We start from the raw sequence: 26367 nt of genomic DNA on the forward strand, positions 1-26367 counted from the left end.
GAGAAAGGCAGTCCTGGAAAGGCAATCTCCCTGTCTTCGGGACTGAACATCCCTGGCCCTTTGGGGATGTTTTCTGTGCCTGTGGAGCGGGTACTTGGCCCGTTGCAGTTCCTGAGATTTTTAGAAGCTGCTCCGATTCTGCATTAAGATGACACGACTTCCCAAAGTTGTCTCAAAACTCGTTTTTGTCCCGTGATGCTACTGCACCAGCTGTGGGGAGTGGAAGGGCTCTGCAGACCCCCAAAGTGTCATTTGAGGCTGGGTGCATGCTGGGCGATGAGTACTCGAGAGCATGGCTTTCGAGGTGGTTTCCCTGATCTGAGTGCTTCTCTTTCAGTGCCTACATGGGGGAAGGAAGCCAGCGGACCTCAGCCTCTGGAAGAGCGTGTTTCTCTTCTTCTGTCGCTGCCCTTTCCCCAGCTATTCAGTGCTGAGGGTACCCAGTAAAATGCTTTCTCCAACTGTGTGTTCCCCGTTTAGTTACTTTCCTGCCCACCTCTGCCCGGGCCGGGGCAGGGAAGGGGGTGCGGGCCGGAGTAACGCCGTCACGGGGCTGCAACGGTCGCGCGCGAAGTGGAGAGCAGCCGCCCCACGAGAAGTGCTGCCGCCGCGGACCCTCGTCCCGTGCAGCAGTGTCCTTGCACAGCGGCCACAGTCAGCCCGCTACTGTCGGCGGTGCAGAACGCACGCCCTGCTCAGGAAGAGCGCGCGCTGACGGCCGCGCACGCGCAGGTACCCGCGCCCATACCCGGCATGGCGGCCGGCGGCTTCGGCTGCGCTCACGTTTCGTCCGCCGGCGGCAGGGAGCGGGCGCACAGCTTCCTGGGCTCGGCATGGCCGCCAAGGGGGCGCGGCAGCGGTCGCGGGCTGGAGGTGGCGGGGAGTTGGCCCGGTCGCGGTTGGAGGCCGCGGAGGAGGCCCGCCTGGAGTAGGTGTTGGAGCGGGCGGCGGGTCCGCGGGGAGCCGGGGCCGGGCCGCGGCGGGCACCGGGCGCGTGCCCTCTTCCCCGGGCGGCGCGCGGCCACCCCGCGGGGGCGGGCTCCGCAACCGTCACTGGCGCGGGCTCGCAGGTGTCCTTTGGGGCCCCAGGGTGCCGCCGGTCGGTGTCAGTTGCGAGCACCCGCCCAGGTATTTCGTCGCTGCTGGGCTTTTATGCCTCCAATGTACCCACAGCCCCGAGTGGGCCCGGCATCGGGTGGCCGCAGTGGGTGTCCAGCCGGGTTGGCGTGTGCTGTGGAAACGGGTCTCCCCTGTCTCTCCTCGGGGGAACTCCTCCCGGGCCCACGGTAGCTAGTGCGTGGCCTTGCTCTCTGTTGTTGAGCAGAGAGGGGGAGGTCCCAGGGGGCTGTCTTTGCAGCGGCGGGTTAGGCACTCGAGGCCGTTGCTCAGGTATGGTAAGGGGGGATAATGGTGCTTCCTTGGGAGAGGACTGGCATCCCCTAAAGAAAGCAGTGAGTGGCAGACTCACCTGTACTTACACAGTGCTTAAACGACAGAGTCGCAAATATGCTTGTTGGTTCTTTACCTAGTGTCACGTTGCTAGTCTCAATCCTGTTACTGAGTCTTGGTGCTTATTTGTATTTTTTCTTTGGACTAGGTCATCTGGGAGCAAAGCAGGGCAAGTTTGGGCCCCTGAGGGATCAACAGCTTTCAAGTGTCTCATCTCAGCCAGGTTCTGTGCAGCTCTCTTAAGCAACATCTCTGATTGTGATGAGACATTTAACTATTGGGAACCGGTAAGTGGCTTTCTCTCCTTGGAGATAGTTGGGAATTCGTAGTTGTTCTGTGCAAATGCAGAATTATCTAGAACCTTGTGCTAGAAACATCTCTGTGTTTCAAAGCGAAATTTTCTTCCTCAGGAATTCAGAAATGGGAAATGCAAAACTCTCTACTCTGTGTGATGCGTGTTTATTTAATCTCCATTGCAGACACACTACCTCATTTATGGGAAGGGGTTTCAGACATGGGAATACTCTCCAGCATATGCCATCCGCTCCTATGCTTACCTGTGGCTTCATGCCTTACCAGCCTTGTTCCATGCTAGAGTTCTACAAACTAACAAGGTAAATCAGATGTGTGAAAGCTTCTTTTGTGATGACTAAACATGTCTTTGGTCTGTCTTAAACAGCTGCTTTGTCTATTGTCAGAGGTAAGAGAATCAGTGTTTACAAAACACTAATTTGTTTACAAACACGAACCTCCCTGTAAGGCTTTACAAGGGTTTGTGATCTGACTTAAGGGGATCCAAGGAAAAGTGACAGGGAATTTGCAAGGAAATGCTGTCAGGCTCTGGTTTGATTGAGAAGCTTTCCCAGAGAGGCTGGTAGCTCCATGGCCCTTTGAATGTGTGCAGGCCTTGGGGAGAGTTACTTGGCAACCACAGGCTCTCATTTAGCCCTGTGAGTTTCACCCTGATGCTTTAGAAGACTGTATTGTTTTCTATGCCAGCTATCAATGACACTTTTGATTTTTTTGTTCAATAAACCATAAAAAATTAATTAGTATTTTGCAAGGGATATTGCAAACTGAACTCACAGAAATGTAAAAGAAAAAGCACTGAATATGCATTCTGCTTGGGTATCTATTGCCATATGTTGCATGTTTCTGCACAACAGAAAACAAAAGAGGGGTAGTTCCGGTAAGTTGTGGACTGTGTTCACGTTCTGTGTTGTAAAGGACTTCAGTGTTAGAGGACTAGGCCTTGAGCTGACAGGCTCTTCAGCATCCTTTGGTGTGGGATCTGAGTCTACCAGAATAGGCTTATTTACCACTGTCAAACTTGCTCCATCCTGTTCAGAACTTTTTTCTTGGGACTGCCTTGTTAGTAATAGGTGCATAAGCTTCATTGCAAATCTTGTTGTGTCTCTGTCTCCTAGGTTCTTATCTTCTATTTCCTCCGATGCTTCCTGGCCTTCCTGAGCTGCATTTGTGAACTCTACTTCTACAAGTGAGTATTAGAAGCAGTCTACTTCTAATGAATTCTAGTGAATGTTTTGGAGCAATGTGAGTAACATATTCAGTTATTGCCACACAAAATACACTCTGAAGCTTGTGTGTAGATGTCTGGTAATTTGGCCTACTTCAGAGTGAACTTTGAAAATATTGGTCAAAATTCCACTGTTAGGACAAAATTGTATTCTTAGATCTGTCACCCACATCTCCACTCCAGCATTTTGTTGACTACACTGATTTTTCTCACTGATACTGGCAAGCAGGGTGGGAGTATTGTAAACTGAGCTCTGCTGTGTTTGCAATGGAATACATTGATTGTTGCTATCTGTAATGTATCTGCCAGTGGTGTTTACATCCAGTAAAAGCAGCAGCCTGAACATACAATTACCTCATCTAAGCTAGATTTTTATTTTTACCTCCTGCCTCTTCATTTGTGGCTTTCAAACTATTACCTTGCATAACTTTTCTGTTGGCAATAGTTTGGTGTTAAGAATGTGCGCTATGGCTTTTTGCATGATGGGATTTTCTGAGGGGTGAAAATCTTACATAGATATTTTTATGGTTTCTAATTCTCTCTTGCTTCCTTAGGGCTGTGTGCAAGAAGTTTGGGCTACATGTGAGCCGGCTGATGTTGGCCTTCTTAGTACTCAGCACTGGGATGTTTTGCTCATCTGCAGGTAAGTTTGCTTAGGAATGACACTAACAATTACTTTGTCTGTAGAAACCAAAGATGGGTCTAGAAAAGAAAATTCACAGCACCAAAATATCTCTCTAGCAATCGTTTGTTGTATTCTGTTGCAGGTATTTCTCATGGCAGGTGTGATGACAGAGTAAGTGTTGATTCAAATGATGTTCCCTGCATCACTCTCTTGTATCTTGCCGCTTCCAGGGCATGTTTGTTTCTATTGCTGCCTCCAGTCTCTCTGCAATCGGCCATGGCCTTTAAACAGGGTCTTGGCCTATCTTCCTTGAACGTATTTTAATCCAAGGAAGGAGGGTCATATTTTGGCATTGTCATTTGCTTTTGTGTTCTGTCCCCTCTGGCTGGTTGCACCCATTTGGCTAGCCAACCACTGTAAGACTTACAAAACATCTGCTGTAGGTATTGAGTAAAGTGCAAAGAGAGACTTTGAGCAAAGGTTTTCTGCATTGTGTGCATGCAGAAACTTAAAGGGAAATACCACAACTTATGAATGCTGAGATTTCCTATTTTACCTTTTTTCTTTGTTTATGATGAGTGGAGAAAGGACTTTCCCTTCCCTTTTTTTTCAGTGTCATAGGTCTCCTCATTCTTCACTTAGATCCCACCAGACTCTGCTCAGTTTTCTCAGGGACTGTGCCCAGTCAGCTCACATTTTCTGCTGTCACTTAAGCAGGTTCGTTTCATTTTGTCAACCTAGCAGAATATGGAGGGTGCAGCAAATGTTACAAGTGGTAACTGTAGATGCTGTCAACTGGTTACCACTGCTGAGTGCCATTGAGGAAAGAAGCTTTCAGACTTAAAGGAAGTATTTCTGGTTTTGGCAGGACAAGAAGAAGAATCCTTTTCTTTTTTTTTTTTTTTTGTCTTTCACTGAAATGAGAGTGTCCAGTATAGCATTCCAGCTCCAATGGGATGAATGAGAGATGATTAGCCTTATCTTGGCCTCATGCAGTTCTCATGCTGTGGGAAAGCTGTACTAACCCCTTTCTTTTCTTGTGTTGCAGCTTTCCTCCCAAGCAGTTTCTGCATGTACACCACAGTGATTGCCATGACTGGCTGGTATATGGACAAGACCTCTGTAGCAGTGCTGGGGGTGGCTGCTGGAGCCCTTCTGGGCTGGCCCTTCAGTGCAGCTCTTGGGTAAGGAGAGGAGGGCTCAGGAGTTTTGCACTTAGTCAGATGTTTCTTGCTTGGTTGGGGAGAATGTAGGGGCTAGAGAGCTGGAGCAAGAAGCTAGTAGGGACTGAGCTGCCAGCCTAGTCCAGGGTCATTGCTACAGGCTCCCTTAGCCTGATTTCTTTGCGTTTGAAGAACTTAGGCTGGGAAGATTTCCTGACCCTAATATACTGAGAGTAAGACCTGAGTTGGATGACTGGAATATGGAGTAGGAGGAGAGCCCAGTGAAGTGATGGTTCTCTTCCAGCTACTGTCCTGCTTGCTTTGAAGGGGCAGGAAAACCTGCAGTAAGGAAAGACAAAGTCTCTGTTTGATGCCTGGTCTCTCTTTCAGGCTTCCTATTGCCTTTGACTTGTTGATACTGAAACAGAGGTGGAAGAGCTTCCTAAACTGGTGTGTGGTGTCATTGATCCTCTTTTTGGTAAGTTCCTGTAACAACGGAAAGAGGGAATGGATTAGGCTTACAACAGAAGGGGTGGGTTCCGTTAAGAAAATCACATGGGTCTTTTGGGCAGTCCATGCAAAAGCTTCTGGCACTTTAAATAATAGATGCTTTCTTCCAGGTGCCCGTGGTAGTTGTGGACAGCTACTACTATGGGAAGCTGGTAGTTGCACCTCTCAACATTGTTTTATACAATGTCTTCACCTCTCACGGACCTGATCTCTATGGTGAGTTTAAGATAAGAAGACAAGAAGGGAGTCGGCGGCTTTCTTGCTACTGTGACCCAGCAGGTCTTGACTGTCAATCCTTTTTCTGACGTACGCTAAAGCAAAAGCAGCCTGCAAGCTCCAAAGGCCTGCAGTTACAGATTTTTGCCACATGATGTCTCTCTCGAGCTGGGAATCCGCAGGCCATTGACTTCTTTCTCCACGCTGCGCGTTAAGCTGCTTTTGTTCCCTTTCAAGTTCTGTAAACTGTCATGAGATGCCTCAGCGTCGCAGCAGCAAACTGATAGTAGTAAACGTGTCTGGATGCTGCGAGTGCAGTGGCCCCAAGTGATACATGTGTGTGTTTGTCAGCTTTAACTGAGTTCTTGGTTGTTGTTCTTGGTTGTTGTTCCTCACAGTTAGGGTGCAGAACCTTGAGAAAGGGTAACAGTGCAGAATCCATAGTTCTTTCAGTTCACATCAGGTCTCTGCAGACTTCCTGAATCCATGCTGTGCCTTGGGAACCTCCTTGCTTATTGGCAGTGTACGGCCTGGGCTTTGCTGGCAAGCAGAATCTGAGGTTACCATAAAGGCATCTAATCTGCAGGCAAATCATCTGCCTATGAGGGGTTCCCTGGTACTGTACATTTAGGATACTATGTAACCCAAATCTCAGGTCTGAACCTTGATGGCAATGCTATGTTGTTTGTTTGGGAGCTACCACTGCACTAAGTTTTCATATCATGTACTTCTAGAGCTGAAGAGTAGAAAAGTATTATATTTTTAGCAGGGCTTTAGAGGGCCTGGAGGAAACTTCAGGGAGCTTAGGGTGCAGGGTCCCTGCAGCATCTCTGTCATCTTTAAGCCCTGTCAAGATACTGTAGGAGGGATTTAGCAGTGGTTAGCAACAAGATGTTCTCTGGCAGTGCCCTGCAGGCCATATTTGTTCATTCATTTGAAGGGCTGTTTTGGGTGGTGCTGAGTGGTTTGTTACTTGTGCTGTGGCACAGCAGGGCAACAGCTGCTTTGCCATGGTTCTTCATCTCTGAAGGAAGGCTCTGAAGTCTGTTGCTGTGAATTTTCTTTAAGGAAACTCCAGGCTCTGTCTCTGATAGGTTTTGGCATGGGCTCGTGCCTGACCTTTTTCACACTGGTGCATGAGTTGCTTCTAGAAGCCTCCAGGGACCATTCTATTCTGAAGTGTGTTACTCATAATGACATTCAAATATCCACAGGCTAGTAAAAGAGCCTGCTTGAAATTGCTCTTTAATGCAGTGTGGCCAGGGCAATGCTGTGTGTTTAGAGAGCTTCAAAACACTTGGGAAAAATAACAGTATCAGGCGAGATGAAAGGCTGGTCAGTCCCTTTTGGCTTTGGAGCAGGGATTTCCCAACTTTCACATGATGTGACCAAGAACTGCTGGAGGTCGCAGAGTCATCAACCTATAACATCTTCAGTGTAAGCACCACAGTATTTTTCCTTTTGCCTGCAGACTGGAGTTCTGGAGACAAGGTTCAATTTTTTTTTTTTTTCTTTTTTTAGCAATACAGCCCTGGATAATTACAGTTTGTGCAATGAATATCCCTGGGGTGATTAGGTTTCTACAGCCAAGGGAAAGTAGCTTCTAAGCATATATCCCTAAGCCTGATTCTGAGGCTTTGGGATGTTTTTGTGTATGTATGTTCTAAGAATGCACAATTTGTGACAAGAGTTTTGTCCCACTTCCTGTGATCGGGAGCCTTGGCTGTGACTTGCAGTGCATTGGCACTTTGGGAAGCTTTGTTCAGCTTGGGCAGAATGTGCTGCAGCTGTTTATATGACACCTTGCTCTGTTGAGTCCTGGTTCTTAAATAGAGTGAAAATAAATGAAATGCAGAAAGACGACTGTTTATTATACTAGCACTGAATCAGACTTGCTTAGAATGAGGGCTGTGACTCAGATTAAATTATTGCAGCTTAGTTACTGCTTAACAGCTGAGCTACAATTCCTGTCTTCATGCAGGCATTTTGCATGTGACAAACATAGGGTGGGGCACCTTATCTTAAGCCTGTTTTATAACTCCTGTGCTTCATCCTGAGCCACCCTCACCATTGTTGTGGTCAAGCTGCAGCATGGTAGCTTGTTAAATTCTATTAACCTCCATGTGAGATTGATTTCTAGAAGTGCTCCTGGAGCCTGTCACAGAGCATGAAGTTCAAACTAGTTTCTGGCTCGGTGTCTGACAGTGCTTCCGACTGTTTATCTCCATGGAACCATAGTGCCATGAACTTATGAGGCTGCAGTGTTCTTCCTACTGCTTTCATCAGTCTCTCCCCTACAGCCCACATCTGCTCAGCTTTAGCATGTGGGATACTTGCAGGAAGTTACATCTTCTGTCATGGTCTGAAGATGATGCTGTGGAAGCATCAGTACTGTGCATGGAGAGTTCCTTAGTGTCCCTTCCTGCTTGAAAGGTGTTATTCTGGGCCAGGACTTCTTATATGCAATGGGGTTGTTCTTTTTTTGTATTGCAGTTCTTTCTCAAATCACCTTGAGTCAGTGTGGGTAACAAGAATAAAAGCATTTTGCCCTGGGAGGCATTGAGACTGAATGCCTCTGAATCGGTGAGTCATCACAGTGACCACGCCTACTGCTTTTTGCCTGGGTGTCTGTGAATTATTTAACTTGCCTGTGTAATGCACTGTTCTCCTCTCATATCTTTTCCCTTTTTTTTTTTTTTTTTGTCCTCAGAGAAGAAAATCTGTCATTGGAGAAGGAGGGGAGGTTCCAGTCCTTAGTTCTTAAGGGCAACTTAGTCACACTGCGAGAAAATCTGAGACAGTAGCCTTTTTGTTAAAGCTATGCTTCAGACCAGCTGACCTCTTTATTAGCAGAGTCCCTCAGAACACCTATGGGCTTTTAAAGCTGTATCTGCATTGTGGAGGAGGTGTGCTTCATGAAGTGTCCTTCATTCCCGAGTCCTAGGCTACCAAATCAGACACCAGACTAGAGAGTGCCATAGTTAATTTTCTTTACTTCCCACAGCAGCCAGGGCAGGTAGAAGGGTGACAGTATGGTCCCTGCTACTACCCTTTAAAGATTTATGACTTGGTTGTGCTGTGCGGCTTAATTAGCCAGAAAACACTGGAGGGTAACAGTTTATATCAGTTTGCTTTCTATCTCATCCTGGCATCTTCTATGATAAAGTGGCGGTTGTTTATAGCAGCGGGAATGGGGAAGCAGGCTACGGAACCCAGTTCCAGTCCATTTCATGTAAGGAGAGGACTTGGTGCTCCACAGAAGCAGTTACTAGAGTGGCCTAACCAGTGTTAACCCTGCTGCAAGTATTTAGAAGCCTGTACTATTGCCTCAGAAGAGAATCTGGGGGCAGCAGGGCTGGGAAGAAACTAAAGCCCCTTTTACACACGCTTTTTCTAGATGTCCACTGGAAGATTTACAGTGTGATACCCCAGACTGCCTCAGGTTTTCCCTCACAGACATATCCCAGTCAGCAGCCCTGACTTCTAGGAAGGGTAGTATGCTTCAGTCCTAAAATGATCTGCTTTCTGCATGTGTTTAAGATCTGCCACAGTGATTATTTAGAATTGCAGTCCTTAAATATGGAGAGTCACCAATAGAGTATAGAGAAGGAGGAAGGGATGCTGGCACTATTGCAATGTTGCCATACAGATGACTCCCTCATGTCCATCACTTGACATGATCTTTCAATCTACCGTATCCCCTATTCAGCCTTTCTCAGGCTGAGGATTGTGTTCATGTGGAATCTGCAAGAATTATGAGGTGAGTGGAGGGAGAGAGAAGGTGAACTTCTAGTAATTCACTCTCTTAAGGCCCCCTACTCCCCCAAATCCAAATCTGTAATTGCTATTTGCTTTCAGTGCTAATAGCTAAAGGTTACCTAAATGAACCTCAATTGTTTGGACTTGGCCTTAGTAACTCCAGTTACATGTTTCTGACATTATTAGTGCAGCTTCTAATCATATTTAATTGTAGGAGCTGTAGAGGTTTTGGGTTTCCCTCGCTGCTTTTCAGTTGTCTGATTAATTTCAACATGGACCCTATTTAAGTGGCTGTGATTGCAGGAAATTGCTGTGGCATGTGACACATGTCACAACAGTGCAGTGATTAAAGCCTCCGCATGTCATTTACTGACTGAGCTAATCACACTGAGAGAGTGGCAAATGTGTGGAGAGGAACTGGCATTCTTTATTGTTCAGGGTTTTAAGCATCCTGAATTAGGAGTCCAAATAAATGACAGTTGGGCTGGACTTTCTTTCAGTTTACATTCTTGTAAACTTGAAGCTTGCAACCAATATCCAAGTATGTCATGTTTGTGTTAGGAGGCAAAGTTGGTTTGCTCCTGTTTGAAGCTATATTGTAAGAACAAATTGAAGTAGGGACATTTTAAATAGTGTTGACGCTAAGGAGGTACCAAAACTAGCATCTGGATGAACTTCAGTGGCACAGTCTTTGTTCGGGTGGAGTGTGAGTGTGAACTCTTATTCTTGTTCCTTTTTAGTACATCTTCATTTCTGCCAATATGGAGTATACATCATCACTTCAGAATTATGATGTCTTATTAACATTGTGTGTTTTTGTGTTATTACTCTGTTACTTCTCTGCAATTAGAAAGAATGAATTTGGAGTCAAATTTCGTAGTTTTACAAGTTTCTGCCTCTGCTTTCTTGCTGTGTAGGCTTTCTTAATGCAAGGGTGAGTTCTGTGTCACAGAACGCTCCTGGGCAAGGCTGACTGTTAGAGTGGCCTGTGATTCATGAGCAGCAGATGTGATGGTGACTATGACCTGGTGAAAAAGGAAGGAGAAAATAATTTCTGAAAAGGAAGACAATGATGTTTCTTGGGCAGACATGATTGTGAGATACTCTGGTACCTTTGTATGGCCATTGACTAACTCTCAGGCCACTGTTACAGCAGCTTTGTGGGTGAACTGTGAGACCACTTTGAGATGGCTCAGGCTTATTCCATGGGACTGCATCCTCCGTCCAGCTATAAGATCTGTCCACACCCTTTCCATTCTTTGCTTCTAATATGCTTGCAATGGGGAGAACTGATGTCTGCTGCTGATTATCTCAGTCTGTGTCAGGCAGAGAATGAACAAAGCTGCTGTTACATCTAGATCTCATACAGGATTGTATTTAAAAACTCTTGCTTCCTTTTCTCATCCTTTAGGTACAGAACCCTGGTCCTTCTATTTCATCAATGGCTTTCTGAATTTCAACGTAGCATTTATTTTGGCACTGCTTGTGCTGCCAGTGACTTGTTTCATGGAGTGTCTGCTTCAGAAATTTCATGGTGAGTGCAAGACAGCTGTGAGAGCCAGCACAGACAGCCCGGATCTCAACCTTGTTACTAAAGGGAGAGCTTGCCTGCCAAAGAGCAGCTTTCCTTTATTGGAAATGAAACTAGGTTCAGGGAAAGTCTTTGGAATAGTGGAAAAGTTCCTGGAGCTCATTGCTCAGGTCAGTATTGACCCCACGATGGAGCTGCTGCGTAGAAAGAACATGCAGTGAGATGCATTTACTGACATGCTGTCTGCAAAAGGGCAGGAACATGTTTTTCTCTTTAAGGGTGATTCCTGTGTTCCCTGCTTCCACCTCAAGAAGAACAATGCATTATTAAGGCTGAACCATCCATATCCCAAGTAAGCTTAACAAGTTGTATGGTACATAACCTTCAGCCAGACATGCAAATGCATTAGAAATAGCCCTATAAGAACTGTTAAGGGGGAAAGACACGATGTACTCATTTTTGTTTCCATGTTATCTGTGGCTGGAAGTGGTAGCCTTTAGAGTTATATGGGCAACCTTTTGCTGGCTCTTCTGTTGTTACATTTTTATACCACTGCCAGAATGTTTTCTGCAGGAGCTTGAGAGAACAGAGTTATTTCCTTTTTGGTTGTTGGGGCTGAGTCTACAAATATGCATCCTCTGGTCTCTGCTGCTGCTGATCATGTTGGGATTGAACCTAGACTCTCCTGTACACTGTGAAAGGCACTCTTTCAGGACTCATAGGACGGAGCCCTGGCAGGACAGTCTTGCTACCTCATATTTTAGGAAGAGTCCCCATAGGTGTGGATATACTGAGAGTAGAGAAAGGAGGAACCAGGCTACTGCCTACTTCACACTGGGCTTTCTCTTAAATAAAATGATGTCGGTTTAAACACATGACGTTTGGCAAGTGACTCTAGAGAGGGAAGAGGTGTTGAGAAAGTGTGAATTCTTCTCTGCCATTTTCCTAATGAAGATTCATTAAGCATCAGCAGCCTCCAGATTTATCAGTCCAGTTAGTGCTTTGCGCTCTGATTTTTTTACAGAATACAAGAAACAATATCATCATAATCCTTGCTGAAAATACATGTTAATGGGTATTTGCTTATATGTGTTCCTTGGATATGACTGACATACTGTCAGAAACCAGTAAAACAGTAGGAGATCCTGTAAATGCAAGATTTCCTGCTGTTCACTTAGTAGTCTTGTACATAACAGCAGGAGCAGTTCTGCCAAGTGCTTTGTTCTTATTGTCTGTGAAATGTTGTTAGCTTAATTGCTTAACTCTGCTTTTGGGAGTAGCAAGGGGGCAGAAAAGAGACTGCAAATTGTCAACCCTCCTCAGTGTGACTAAAATTCAGGGTAATTGTTGTTATTTTTGAATCAGTTATTTCCTCCGTTAAGCAGAAGGTGCTTGAGAGACCTCTCATGCTGTTATGTTTGTAATGAAGCAATGAAGGTTGTGGAAACATCAGTCGCTAAACAGCCATTTGTAAATGGAAGGGTATGTCCAGAGCACAGAAGAAAGTCTAGTATTTCTGACTACCCATTTAGATGTGTCAATTCAGTAACACAGTCCCTTATTTTCTGCTTTTGGTCTTCTAAAGTCTGATCAAAATTCTATACTGACTGTTTGGACATGTTACCTGGATTGTAGCAACACAGCTGCTCAGAACATGGTGTGTTTGCATCTGAAGGCAATGGTTTGGGTCTGAAGAATGGGCTTTTGAATGTGAGATATGATTGTGCAGGAGGGAGAATAGGATAAACCCCTCATTCTTACATTACTACTTTGCTGAGTGTTTGTTTCTTTCAGTTCAGAACCTGGGCCGTCCCTACTGGCTGACACTAGCTCCTATGTACATTTGGATCATGATTTTCTTCAGTCAGCCCCACAAAGAGGAGAGGTTTCTCTTTCCCATCTATCCCCTCATCTGTCTCTGCAGTGCTGTGGCTCTGTCTGCTCTTCAGGTAAGGTTTATGGAACATGTGTTTTTAATGAGCTCATACCTTTAGGAAGCATCACTGCTAACTGACTTTGTTAACATTGCTTCCCAAAATTTGGGAACATCTGCAGAATATCGTGTCTGTGACATTCTACAGTGACTACACAGTTCAGGACTGTCCTATAACTTTTGATTATTGTCTTTAATCTGTTAGCTGGTACAGATTTCATTTTTGAACCATGTTTCATGGGTAGGTGTTCTGAATCTGGAAGCAAAATGCACAGCTGTCCTAACACTGAAGTGTGTGTGTTTTTGGTGATTTTACAAGTTAAACCATAGTCTTCCTGTACAGATTGATTTGGCATATGTGGAAAACTATTAGCCCTCTATAAGATGTGACGTAAAAGCAAAAATATTTGGGATTTCCCTCCTGAGTGTCGTACAGAATGAGCTCATCTAATAATCTTGGACTTTAGTGCAGACTGCTTTACAGCCCAGCAGAAAAAGATCAAATTTCGTGGCTTTATAAGGTGATCACATTAGTAGCTTGTCCAGGATTGTGTGAAGTGATAAACGGTTGAGAATATTTCCTTGCCGCTAATTATTTTATGATGACTTTGAATTGTTCTCCCACCCAAGTGGGAATTTCTGGTGAGGAGCAGTTGTGATGTTGTAGTGCCAATACAGCACAACATCCAAGAGATGTCATGAGGATTAGTAATTTCCTGATAGTGTTGTGCCTCCTTTGTCTGCTCTTAAGTAAGATTTAAGGGGCAGGAATGTGTGTGTGTAGGAAATGCATTTTGTTGTATCCTAGTAGCAATCCTTCGCTGATTTGAAAAAGGAAAAGTGATGTTGTTTAGGCATTGGGAAATTGTGTTGGACATTCGGAAGAGCCAGAAATTGGATGTTTAGTAAATATCACTTGAAACACTTCATAGAGTAAAGCACTAATACAGATTGATATAAACCTTCCCAAGCTCAAAATTATTCATCTTTCCTCTGTTAAAGAGGCACAGGAATGCAGTTACTAGTCCCTGTTAGAGCCTGTTCCAACTGTTCGGCCTCATTCTGCTATTATTCCTCTGTCATGCTATGGACCACTGCTGGCTGTTCTTGTCATGGGCTCCCCACCAGCATTGCCTGCATCCCTCAAATCACTCTCACTCTTCCCCATGTCAGTTGCTATTCTGACTGTTGATCTCCCATCACTGCTGATGCTTTGCAGTGCTAAGCTGGAGCACTCCAGATGAGTTTCAGTCCTTGTATTCGTACAGGATCAAGTTCTGTAGTGTCAGCAGTTTACAGCTCTGACTGAGGATTGCTATATGCTGTCACAACATTTATCAGAGGGCAGTGGTTTAGGACCTTTGCCAAATACAGCTTTAGGAAAATCTAGTTTGTATTTCTCTCCTGCATATTTTAACACTGTTCGATGACATTTTGTCCAGTGTTCAGTGTTCAGCTGAGAATTTAGAACTGATTGCCCACTAGTAGTACAAGTTTGTCAGTTTACTCCTGCAAACCACGTCTGGCTGTTAGGAGAAAAATGCAGACAAGACAAGAGGAACAGAAACCAGATTAGGAGAGGAAGTTGATAATCAGTCCTGCAGAAAAACAGAGCAGGAGGGAGGGACCAAGCCAAGTATTGGATGTAGTTCTTCCTGGGTATTCCCAGAAAGGCTTTTAAATTAAAAAAAACCTAAAGGGCTTTTCTGTTAACAGTTTCAGAGTGGCTTGTTTTTAAAAGTGGATGCAGAATGTGCTGTGTGTTCTTTTATCTACTTCAAAGCTGTAGTTTGTGCAGACAGGGTAAACAACCATAGGTCAGTCAGTAAATCTGGGTCATGGAACTTCTATTAGAAAGGAAGTCAGTCCAGCTGTCGTGGTTTAGCCCCAGCCAGCAACTAAGCACCACACAGCCGCTCGCTCACTCCCCCATGGTGGCACGGGGGAGAGAATTGGAAGAGTAAAAGTGAGGAAACTCATGGTTTGAGATAAAGACAGTTTAATAAGTAAAGCAAAAGCCGTGCACGCAAGCAAAGCAAAACAAGGAATTTGTTCACCACTCCCCGTGGGCAGGCAGGTGTTCAGCCATCTCCAGGGAAGCAGGGCTCCGTCACGCGTAATGGTTTCTTGGGAAGACAGACGCCATAACTCCGAACGTCCCTCCACCCCTTCCTTCTTCTTTGTCCCAGCTTTATATACTGAGCATGACGTTATATGGTATGGAATATCTCTTTGGCCAGCCTGGGTCAGCTGTCCCAGCTGTGTCCCCTCCCAGCTTCCCGTGCACCCGCAGCCTGCTCGCTGCAGGCCAGCATGAGAAGCTGGACTGTCCTTGACTACTTAGCAACAACAAAACATAGCCTCACGCTAGCTTCTATGAAGAAAATTAACTCTACCCTGGCTGAAACCAGGACACCAGCGTTGAAAATGAGGTCTGTCTGTGTAGGGAAGTTCTACAGAAGTGTCTGAAAGTGACTCTTGCTGCTGGTTTACCTGGAAACTGAAGCCTTGGTAGAGAGCACTTTACAGCTTCACTAGAGGCCTTCCTAGGGAAAAGAGCTGAAAACATCTTTAAATACCCTAGATTATCAGCTAAGAAATGTGACTGAACCGTGTGAGTTTGTGTGCATTTTTTTATGGGTCTGAATGAAAAAGTGAAGACCAAAGATCTGGTGGGAGATGAAGGCACTTATGAAATATAGAATTTTGCTAAACATAGCAGAGTTTGAGTAATTTTATATTGTCTTTTTTAAAAATCTTTCCTCAGAAATGTTACCACTTCATATTCCAGCGCTACCGACTGGAACACTACACAGTCTCCTCCAACTGGCTGGCTCTGGGGACTGTCTTCCTCTTTGGCCTTTTGTCATTGTCACGCTCTGTTGCCTTATTCAGAGGTTGGTATTTTAGACTTGTTCTGTGCTTTCCTGGGTATTGGTCTTGGCAAGTCTTAAGGCCTGCCAAAGTTGTGCTGCTTCGACTATTGCAGCACAGTAGAAATAAGGAACATTGAGTGTTTGGATGTCATTGTTGCCGGGAAAGGAATAAGTTCTAAAGGTCACCATTAATGAATGGTTATATACATGTGTGTATATATATGCACATTCATACATGTATGTATGAATGTATCACTAGAATTATATGAGTTGAAAATCTGCTGCCTTTCACCTTCAGCCACTACAACTATACTGGTATAAAACCTGTACCCAGACTTGTATTAAATCAGATACTTCAACCTTCAAACGCACGATCCTACTTGAAGAAGCATTTTCCCATGTAAAACTTGTAATTAGGTGCATGAGTCCTTAAGGGAGATGGGATTAGATATGTGCCTTAAGTACTTTCTTGAATCAGAGCCATGCAGTTGAACCTTCCCACCTCATCCTTGACAGTCAGAACAGGAGAATGTGAATAAAGGTGGTAGCATACAAGGACTTCTAAAAGGGGGAGCTTTGGAATCCGGCCACTTTTTAGCATAGACCAATTCATTTATTCAGTAAGTTATCAGTTAAAAAGTTATGTATGAACAATTTTTTGTAGTCTTTCAAAAGTAGTCATGTAAATACTACCTATTTCTTTAGCCTTATTTACAACTTTCTGCCTTCGATAGGCTACCACGGGCCCCTGGACCTGTACCCGGAATTTCACAGGATTGCTACTGACCCAAGTATTCACACTGTGCCGGAGGGGAGACCGGTTAATGTCTGCGTGGGAAAGGAGTGGCACAGATTTCCAAGCAGCTTTCTCCTGCCAGATAAGTAAGTTGTTTAATGTAAAAGGCACAATTTGGTGACATTCATAAGGAGGGTCACTACGTGTAAGAAGTATGTATGGAGTAACCTTCAAGACCTGGTATCTGTGGTGACACCAGCATATCCAAAACAAAGGATTCTGAAGTTTGTTGTCAGCAGATTATATTTGCCACAAGCTACTGAAAAATTTGTAGCGTGATTGCTCCTATAGCAGGGCTGTCTACCCTCAGGAATGCAATGTCCTTGATTATGCTTTTGACTTTCTCCACACAAAATATTACTAGCTCTTGCATTTTCTGCTGGGCTTTCTGACACTATTCTCTGCAGTTGGCAGCTCCAGTTCATCCTGTCAGAATTCAGGGGCCAGTTACCAAAACCATTTGCCAAGGGACCAATGGCCACACGGATCATTCCCACTGACATGAACGACCAGAACAAGGAAGAGCCATCTCGATATGTAAGGATTATATTCCTGTTTTCTTTTCCTTACCTTACTGTATAATTTGTGTTAATATAATGCCTGTGATTGGGTCTCCCCATTTTGTTTCCCGGGGACTATTACAAATTCAGAACAAAAGTGGGCTCTTGGCAGCACATGGAAATTTCCCCATTTGTGTGAGTGCTTTCTGTTTGCATTTCATCTGCCTATTTTTTATTTAAAGACATAATAATAATGATACAAAAAAAAGCAGAAGAAGTAATAATTCCTAGTTATTGCGAATTTTGGTTTAGTATAATGTGTTACTGTAATCACAGGAAAGTGAAGTAGTTTGAAATCCCCCACAGAAAATGTTTGTCACTGAGCAGGGATTGAAATTTTCCTTTGTACTTTCCTTTCTTTTTAAATATAATTCTATTCATCGTATTTGCAACTGAGAAGGAGGAACTTAATTTGTAACTTCACTGAAAAAATTGCATCAGTGATTTTAATGGGAATCTTTTAAGATAATCTATACTGGTGGTATTAATTTGCTACTTTTCCTGGTTGTGTTGTGCTACTGAAACAAAAACAGCACACACATATGAGTATTTTAAAATTGTCGTCAACTAACTTCTTTACAATTGTTTAGCAGGTTAAATCTTATCAGTGCGCTAAATAATCTTTGCAGTGCACTAGATATTTAGCCATCCTTTCTTTTTTGTCCTAAGGGTTGAATGAGAGGAACTGCCAAGAAATGCATACTCCTTTCTTCATTCTCTCTTAGCACCTTGGAGCATAGCTTTGGTACATCCATCAGTATATAGGAAGTACTCACATGTAATGGACCAGGTCTCTGGTTTACATGAGTGGGTCTGTCCTGGCTGAAGACTACTTAGACATATGCTTGTTTATGTGGCTCATGACTTTGGCCTGTAAGACATTGTACAAGCACTTGTGATCTGCTTACAGATGGATGGAAGCTACAGTGAATGGAAGGCAGTACACAGGAGCAAACTGTAAAAGTAAAAGCAGGGATCAATCTTCTAGGTTAAAGCGCTCTCATTTTGAGACTCATTATGTGGTTACTGAAAATGGGAAGGAGGCGTGTTCCCACCTGAGAGAAGCTGTCTGCTGCAGTGCAGTTAATTTATGAAATCTTTAACTGTGGCATATTTTTAGCACAGACAGCTGGCTGGTGCACAGCCTGTGACTAATGGAGCAACATGCACTTTTGTTTCGTGGTTGTTTCTTAATGTCACCCTACAATTTTGTTATTTCTCATGCAAGCAAAAGGGCCTAGCACATTAGAAATCAGCTACTAAATGTGAATTTTAAATGGGGTTTTAAAACTTTTACTTCTGACCTGCTAATAACACCAAGAGAACAAGATCTTTTCTCAAGCTTAGTGAGCTTACGAGTGCAAGCATTTTTTTTTTTTTTTTTAAAAGTTAGCAAGCTCTGGAAAGGACCATCATAGTGAATAAATCTAAATAGCGTGAGTCAGTTGGTCATTGGTTCAAAAGGATTTTTTGAGCCATCGACAGCTTAAAACCAATTAATGGCAGCAGAAATAGGACTGATCTCTCTGTTTCAAGTGTAAGTATCTATTACTGCTCTGCTTGAAAATTGAAGAGTAAATATCAGTGTTTCTGTTGCTATGAGACACTGGTGAAGAGTGATTTCATCTTCTTGTTTTGCAATTCTTCCTTTCTTAATCATGTTGAATAGCACTTAACTTGTACTTGTCCTACTGGGGAGATGCATTTGTCTCTGAAACTGCTAAGAAAGACCTAAGGAGTATTATCTCTTAAAAAGTTGTATCCAAGCAGGAACAGTAGATTTGGCCTAAAAGCAGAAACTGTTAAAAAAATGCTGGCTTCAGAGGAAGTTTTTTTTAACCACTTTCTTTTTGCTTCTTTCCTGATTCCCTTTAGCTCTGTTTTGAACTTTAGAAACCACCTGAAGCTTGGTCTCATTTTTGAAATATGTGTTTGAGTGATCAGTAAAACATCTCTGGTTTTGCTCAAAACAGTTGAACTTTAGCTGTGATAAACAAGACAAGCTCCTGTTGTGCTTTGTGTTGCCAGGCTAACATTCATCCAGACACCAGTGAGGGACACGTGGCTGCAGCAGTATAGCAGCAAGCTGTGCCCTTAGCTCCATCTCTGTACTATACTGTGCCCACTCCTGTTATTCAGGTTGTGATTAAATGTAGTTCTCTACCACTTGGCATTGTGGTTGCATCAAATAAAAAAAGAGTGGGAGGAGGAAAATGAAAGGAGAATAGAAAAGCATAGGATGTAATTTAGAAATTTCTTGCAGCTCCGTTCATTAAGACTGACTTCTTTCTACAAAGAAGTATTTCAAGGCCTGTACAGCACTGAAGTCCTGTGTAAATCCCCAAATAAATGCTGTGTTGGCCCTCTGACCAGCTTGAATATTATCCTTAGCTTCAGTGTAACTTGTAAGAATGCACTGTGCTCTACTTTGAATGGTAGAATGGAAATCTGTCTTTCACCTGGCAGATAATTCATATGCGTTGGAAGTGCTAGCCCCTTTAGGAGAGCATTTAGAATGAGAGAAGTGAGATCAGCCTTAGTGCTTGAGACAGTAACTTGTCTTTCTCCGAATGATTCTATATCACTTGCAGAAAAACTTGGTTAGTGGTTTGGGAGTCTTTTTGCTAATGAGCCAGAACCTCTCTCAGGGCCTGTAACGTTCTTCTCATACAGTGCAAGAAGTGGATTCAACGTTCTCCTCGGCTGAGTTTCCCATGGTGTAATTTCATTTGCTACTCAGTTGTGATAGCATGGAGCCATCTGGTACCTACCTAATTGAATTGTTTTCAGCCTAAATTGTTGCAATAAACCTCACAGGTGCTTCAGAAAAGTGAATTCGATCATGTCCAAGGAAGTTTGCAACAAAATTTTGTGGAGAGCAAACTGAAATGTGGGATCCCTTAAGGAAGAGTTTGAGGGAGTAAGGCAGGATAAGACATAGTCATCCTGGAGAATCTCAGCTGCCAGAGGCCTTTGCAAACCTGACTTAAGGGGCCTTAGCTTTTTAATTTGACTAATGCAGCTATAGCTGCCCTGCCTTTTTCTTCATCTTTTCAATGTGGCAGATTTATGCAGTGGCTCTAAGGAAATCTGTTTCCTTGTTGAAACACCTGGTCATTACACATTACCTTTTTTGTTGACTTGATGAAATCACAGAATCACAGAATCACTAGGTTGGAAAGGACCTTCAAGATCATCAAGTCCAACCATTAATCCAGTGCCACCATGTCCCCTAAACTATGTCCTGAATTGCCACATCCACATGTTTTTTGAACACTTCCAGAGATGGTGACTCCACCACCTCCCTGCGCAGCCTGTTCCAATGCCTGACCACTCTCTCAGTGAAGAAATTTTTCCTAATATCCAATCTAAACCTCCCCTGGCACAACTTGAGGCCATATCCTCTTGTCCTATTGCTAGTTACTTGGGAGAAGAGGCCAACACCCTCGTCGCCACAACCCCCTTTCAGGTAGTTGTAGAGAGCGATAAGGTCTCCCCTCAGCCTCCTCTTCTCCAGACTAAACAACCCCAGTTCCCTCAGCCGCTCCTCATCAGACTTGTGCTCCAGCCCCCTCACCAGCTCCGTTGCCCTTCTCTGGACATGCTTGAGCACCTCACCATCCTTCTTGTCGTGAGGGGCCCAAAACTGAACACAGGATTCGAGGTGCGGCCTCACCAGTGCCAAGTACAGGGGCACAATCACTTCCCTACTCCTGCTGGCCACACTATTTCTGATCCAGGCCAGGACGCTGTTGGCCTTCTTGGCCACCTGGACACACTGCCGGCTCATGTTCAGCCCGCTGTCGACCAGCACCCCCAGGTCCCTTTCCTCTGGGCTGCTCTCCAGCCACTCCTCCCCAAGCCTGTAGCGTTGCATGGGGTTGTTGTGGCCGAAGTGCAGGACCCGGCACTTGGCCTTATTAAACCTCATGCAGTTGACCTCTGCCCATCGATCCAGCCTGTCCAGATCCCTCTGCAGAGCCTTCCTGCCCTCCAGCAGATCAACACTCCCACCCAGCTTGGTGTCATCTGCAAACTTACTGAGGGAGCACTCGATTCCCTCATCCAGATCATCGATAAAGACATTGAACAAGACCGGCCCCAGAACCGAGCCCTGGGGAACACCGCTTGTGACCGGACGCCAGCCGGATTTAACACTGTTCACCACAACTCTCTGGGCTCGGCCATCCAGCCAGTTCCTCACCCAGCGAAGAGTAAACCCATCTAAGCCACGAGCTGCCAGTTTCTCCAGGAGAATGCTGTGGGAGACGCTGTCAAAGGCTTTACTAAAGTCCAGGCAGACAACATCCACAGCCTTTCCTTCATCCACTAGGCGGGTCACCTGGTCATAGAAGGAAATCAGGTTGGTCAAGCAGGACCTGCCTTTCATGAACCCATGCTGGCTGGGCCTGACCCCTTGGTTGTCCTGCAGGTGCCCTGTGAGCACTCTCAAGACCAACTGCTCCATAATCTTCCCCAGTACAGAGGTCAGGCTGACAGGCCTGTAGTTCCCAGGGAATGTACAGACTTGTGCAATCAGCAAGACACAACTGTATGTTGTGGTCTGCCACTGTTAATTAAAGGGAAAACTGCCACTTGGAAGAGCTGGCCTCCTAAGGAGTGCATATAGATGTCTCATGAAGGTCACAGGCCCTCTGTGTAAAAGTCAGTGAAACCAAATGGACCAGGACTTGTTGCTCCCCAAATTTGATCATGTTCCTCCCATCGGGCACATAACTTATTAATGTGAGTCCTCCTCCTGATAGGGTCTTTAGTCTTTCCTTTCCAGCCCCAATTGCCCTGTTTGCAAAAAAGAAAAAAAAAAAAAAAAACCAGCTCTGGAGGGGTCTGTCATTTTACAAAGGTCAGTGATGATCTGACCTTGCAAGAACTCCTCCTGAAAAAGGCGAGATTGCAATCTACGTTCTGTTCAGAGCCCCTGAGGGATGAACAAGGACCAAGAGTTTGTGTCACCAGCTAAGACAGAATTTTTTTGTGCACACTGTTGACAGGATCTGATTATGATGCTGTGTGATGCTGGGGCCATGGAGGCTGTTTCCAGACAATAATTCAGCACAATGATTTGGTTTTATGGCTGTCTTTGGAAAAAAACCTTGTGACCAGTTTACACTGAGACACATGATGGAAGTTCTTAGCCTAGCAGAAAAATTTCCTTACAGACCACTTAGCCTCTTCATGAATTTTTTTCCTGAAAGTGCAGTGGATTGCTCAGTGGAAGGTGTCCTTGTTTATACCTGGAAGTGGGAAGGAAGCATGTTAGAAGCATGTACCCATCCTCCTGTTCATGCAGTTGGGAGTTCAAAGACAGGCTTGGCAGCAGCAGGCTGGGAAGGAGCTGGCCGGACCTTTTATTTGCTTGCCAGTTTCCTTGGTGTTTGCTGATCTAATAGGGCTGAGATTAGATGGCACGAAGTGGTCCGGCACTCTGATAACCCTGTCCTGCTGGATGCAGGGATTGGTGGCAACTGTAAACTGAGATATCACAGTTGAAAACTTTTTATTTTTCCTGAATTCATATGTTAAGTCTCTTTCCTCTCTCCCTTGTATTCCACTGGGGTGAAACATCTGCACAACTGATGAGACTTATGTTACAATTTGCAAATACTGATCAGAAGTTATACCCTATCTTCTGTTGTACTTAACCTGAGGAAAGACCCTGGTGATATAATTTTTTTATATCTAAATACATGTATTCAAGTTCCCTGATGTCTCCCAAATGAAAGTATCTACATTATTGAAGGAAACCACCATTAATTACTAGGACGTGCAGTACTTCACTGGTGTCTTTTCTCAGAAATTTCAAAATACTGTACTACATTTTAATGTACAATGCTTAATAACGTATCAGAGACAGAAGTGGGAATCATTAGTGCCCTTCGGCTGTTTGGAATACCGGACTATTCCACAAGGGCATCTTGCAGACCAACAGAGCCAGAAAAAGCATCCAAGAATTCTGTGCATTTTGGTTCACAGAAAGAAATCCTGGAGATAGAACTTTCAGATTAATCTGATTGGAAGTGGCACAAGAGCATAAGATAGTTGCAAGCATCAGTCCTGTTGAGTTCTAGTGCCTCTCAGGTCGCTACTGTGAGTTTTGCCAGAAAACTCAACCAGTGCCAGATGTGAGAAAGCGTGACCCTTGGCTGACAAAACCTAGTGTCAGCAAAATACCCGAGTACAGAGGCAATAACTGGTAGAACTTGCTTTGCTTCAGTGGCTGAAAATCCTTAAGCCAGCAAAAGCTCGGCCTTGCTGCTGTACACTGCACCTGTGAGGGGCTCATTTTTCTGGTGTATTGTAATGATATAGCTGCCCTGGTACAATTTAAACATGGCCTTAGGCTTGGGATTATTTCACTTTTGAAAATGTGACTTAGATCACTTAAAGACAATCAGATCTTCAACAGGAGGACATCAGCCCTTATTTGTAACCTGTCCTCTCCTCTAGATCTCTTAGGCTCAATGCAGAGGTTTCTACACAATGTAGCCTCTTGTCAGACTACCTTGTATGAAACTTACCTCAGATCTAATGGTTATTATTAAAAGGAAATTTTTCCTGGTGGGAATTCAAGTTGTCTTTGTAGCTGACAGTTCACGTTTGTCTTGGCAGAGTTTTTATTCCTCAGCAGCTCAAGTGCACATCTGTAGAGGTACCCGTGAGTGTAGATAGCTAGGGTCTGGCGGTCGGAAGATATCGCGCTGTACGGAAAGTTTGGGCCCCTCTCCTGAAAGCCAATAGCGTTTAGTTTATGATGCAAGCAGACGGAAGTGAGGTTATAAACCTAAGCTATATAACGCCATGTCACACACCAATAAATGCCATTTGCCGTCCACCACATTGGTGTCAGCGAGCTGATGGCCCGAGCGGCCTGGGGTTGGTCGCCGTGCCGTTCCTGAACCAGGTCGCCACGCCTGCGAAGGCAACACGTGAGGAGTGGGGAGAAGAGGGCGGGAGGTGGGGGCTGTTAGCCAGAAAGTACATCAGATATTCATATAAATGAATAGTACAGCCTGTTCATATCCAAGAGCACTCTCCCTAGCAGGAAGGAGAAGGTTGCATAACGCGAGTCTCCTGAGGACATTGCCTGCAGCTCATTTAACTGGGAGGTCACGCACATAATTCATTTCTGTGATGTTGCTTCCTTGAATGCATTTTCATAATTTGGCAGGGTGTTGCCAAACATTCTGGTCAGGGCAGAGCAGTTACTTGCGTCATAGGCAGCTGATAAAGGCATGACTCTGCTGATACCAAGTCCACATGGTCTGAGGGGTGCAATGTGATATCCATCCGCTGCAAGTGAGGCAGTGAGGGTCATCAGTCCTACAGGACAGGTTATTCATCCACAAACCCCACCATAATTGGTGCCAGACAACAAGCTTACTCTACTGGAACTACTTACTGTTTTCCATGATTCTGCTTAAGCTCTGCCATAAGATGACAAGACCGGTACCATGAGGCTTGCAGAATTAACAGGTTGTGGAGCTTATGTGATTCTTGCGGGTAACCTGTATTGGTCTGTATGTGTTTCAAGCCAAGTGTGTGGGAATTGTGTATTCTGGATAGATGTGACTAACCGAAGACCCACAAAAACGATCATGGGTAGAAAACATGACTATAGAGTAAAATAGGATTGTAGAGAAGACAAGAGCCATCTTCAGATAAAAGGACTCTAGTATGTAAAAACTTTCACCAAAAAATTCTTCCTTGTTCATGATGTAAACAAGTAGGAACAGGCATGGACTGAGACAGAAAAAGATTCAGTGTAGACATCAGGAAACCTTTGTAACAATAAAGATAGTGCAGTCTTTTGCCTGAGGATCTTGTGGAGTCAGCATTGTAAGAAGTCTTTAATAGCTAGTTAGACAACCACCAGGAAAAACATCCACAGAATTGGTTCTGTGCCTCACATTCCCCTCTGTAACTTGACAGTTCCTCAGAGAGCTCACAGTGGCACTTCCTCAGAGAGGGACCCTAGGACTCTCTTCCTATGACCAGAGCAGTACTGGTAGCTTGTATTCCCCCATAAAGGTTTTACTTGAAAACATTAAAAATATTTTACTATGTATCCTGCATGAAGCATTTCACCTGTTGCTAGAAATTTCACCCCCTTCTCACTGATAAGTAATAGCCTGTATAAATGAACACACGCAACCAGAAGCCTATGGGAAATAAACCACAAGAATGTCTGTCTTTCTGCAGATTGACATTTCCAAATGCCACTATCTGGTGGACTTGGATACAGCAGCTGAAACCCCAAGGGAGCCAAGGTATTCCTCCAACAAAGAAGAGTGGGTAACCATTGCCTACAAGCCATTCCTAGATGCTTCCAGGTATGCTTTACACATCTGAGAGGGAGGGAGAAGGGCTGGCAGGTCTGTGAACTAATTCTGTTCAATTATCCACTTGCAAAAGTAGCTATATACAGGGAGGAAAGATACACTGACAGACGCCAGCTTGAAATAACAGTTTCCAGTAAAGGCAGCTTGCTGGCTACAGTTGAACCTTTGTCAAACTTGTACTGGCAATATTTATGACCTAGGTGGCTTTAGAGGATGAAGCTAGCTGAGAAGGGTGGTGAGAAGGATTATTTTAAGAAAGAATCCTCCCTGTGCACTTCTTGCTGAAGTAATGTTTTTTGTTTTGCTTTCTAAAGAAATGAGGTGTATGTCATCTCCTCCGAACAGACTTCTGAATCTGCTGTCATGTTTCAGCCAAATTTAAGAAAGGTGTAAGTCATTCTCAAAGAACATGAGTTCTTACAAATTTTATGAAAGCTGGCAGACAGATATAGGAGGCAGTCTCATCAAGTGAAAAGTCATCAAGGTCACACCTTTATTAGGCATCTAATTATATTAGTCATCTTCATGGAAGAGACCTCTGTTAGAATCCGTTCTTCATTAGTTCTACTGCTCATTGAACAATTTGCTTGTGTGTCTGAACAGGAATTTCTGTGAGAATTAGAGATTGAAATTGAAATTGAAATAGCCTCCTCCAGGCTAACAGGGGGTAGAATCGGGGATGTCAAACTGGGAATGTTTGTTATATATGCATTTGTTGATGCATTCCTGCAAATACAGAAGCCCTCAGCTGTAACGGGATGGTTATTTAGTCATTTAAAGCTCTAGTCATGTAGCTGTCATAAGAGGGCAGAGAGGCTGTTTGGAAAAATCGCTGTAAAAAACTAACAGAGAGTTCAGTGCCCTCCTATTTTCTATGTGAGACTTTATTACTTCCTAGTAATAGGACTCTCCAGGGAGGGGGGCTGGTAAAAGCAGTTGAACAGTGAGAAAGAATGGTAATGTTAGAGCAGCTCCCAGGAGTCCTCTAATGTTCCCAGCTTGCTGACACAAACAAGTTTTCTTGGCAAGATTTTTCATAAACTGTGTTTTCC

At 44.3% G+C, this 26367-nt stretch overlaps 1 protein-coding gene across 1 annotated transcript in view; it reads left to right on the forward strand.

Annotated features, from left to right (window-relative positions):
• Nucleotides 1-833: 833 nt before the first annotated feature.
• The window catches only part of ALG9 (ALG9 alpha-1,2-mannosyltransferase), a gene marked incomplete at both ends in the record, with an annotated part of 35068 nt that continues 9534 nt past the window's right edge, over nucleotides 834-26367 (forward strand). Inside the window, 14 exons of the mRNA XM_082009986.1 lie at nucleotides 834-928; nucleotides 1598-1736; nucleotides 1929-2063; nucleotides 2877-2947; nucleotides 3541-3629; nucleotides 4660-4795; nucleotides 5165-5252; nucleotides 5395-5500; nucleotides 10671-10793; nucleotides 12585-12739; nucleotides 15491-15620; nucleotides 16334-16481; nucleotides 16803-16932; nucleotides 25176-25306. Of these exons, the coding sequence (XP_081866112.1) occupies nucleotides 834-928; nucleotides 1598-1736; nucleotides 1929-2063; nucleotides 2877-2947; nucleotides 3541-3629; nucleotides 4660-4795; nucleotides 5165-5252; nucleotides 5395-5500; nucleotides 10671-10793; nucleotides 12585-12739; nucleotides 15491-15620; nucleotides 16334-16481; nucleotides 16803-16932; nucleotides 25176-25306 (1676 nt within the window). The remainder of the gene's footprint in view (nucleotides 929-1597; nucleotides 1737-1928; nucleotides 2064-2876; nucleotides 2948-3540; nucleotides 3630-4659; nucleotides 4796-5164; nucleotides 5253-5394; nucleotides 5501-10670; nucleotides 10794-12584; nucleotides 12740-15490; nucleotides 15621-16333; nucleotides 16482-16802; nucleotides 16933-25175; nucleotides 25307-26367) is intronic.

Source organism: Phaethon aethereus (genome assembly GCF_964289735.1).
Source record: "Phaethon aethereus genome assembly, chromosome: 23".
NCBI classification, from domain to species: domain Eukaryota; kingdom Metazoa; phylum Chordata; class Aves; order Phaethontiformes; family Phaethontidae; genus Phaethon; species Phaethon aethereus.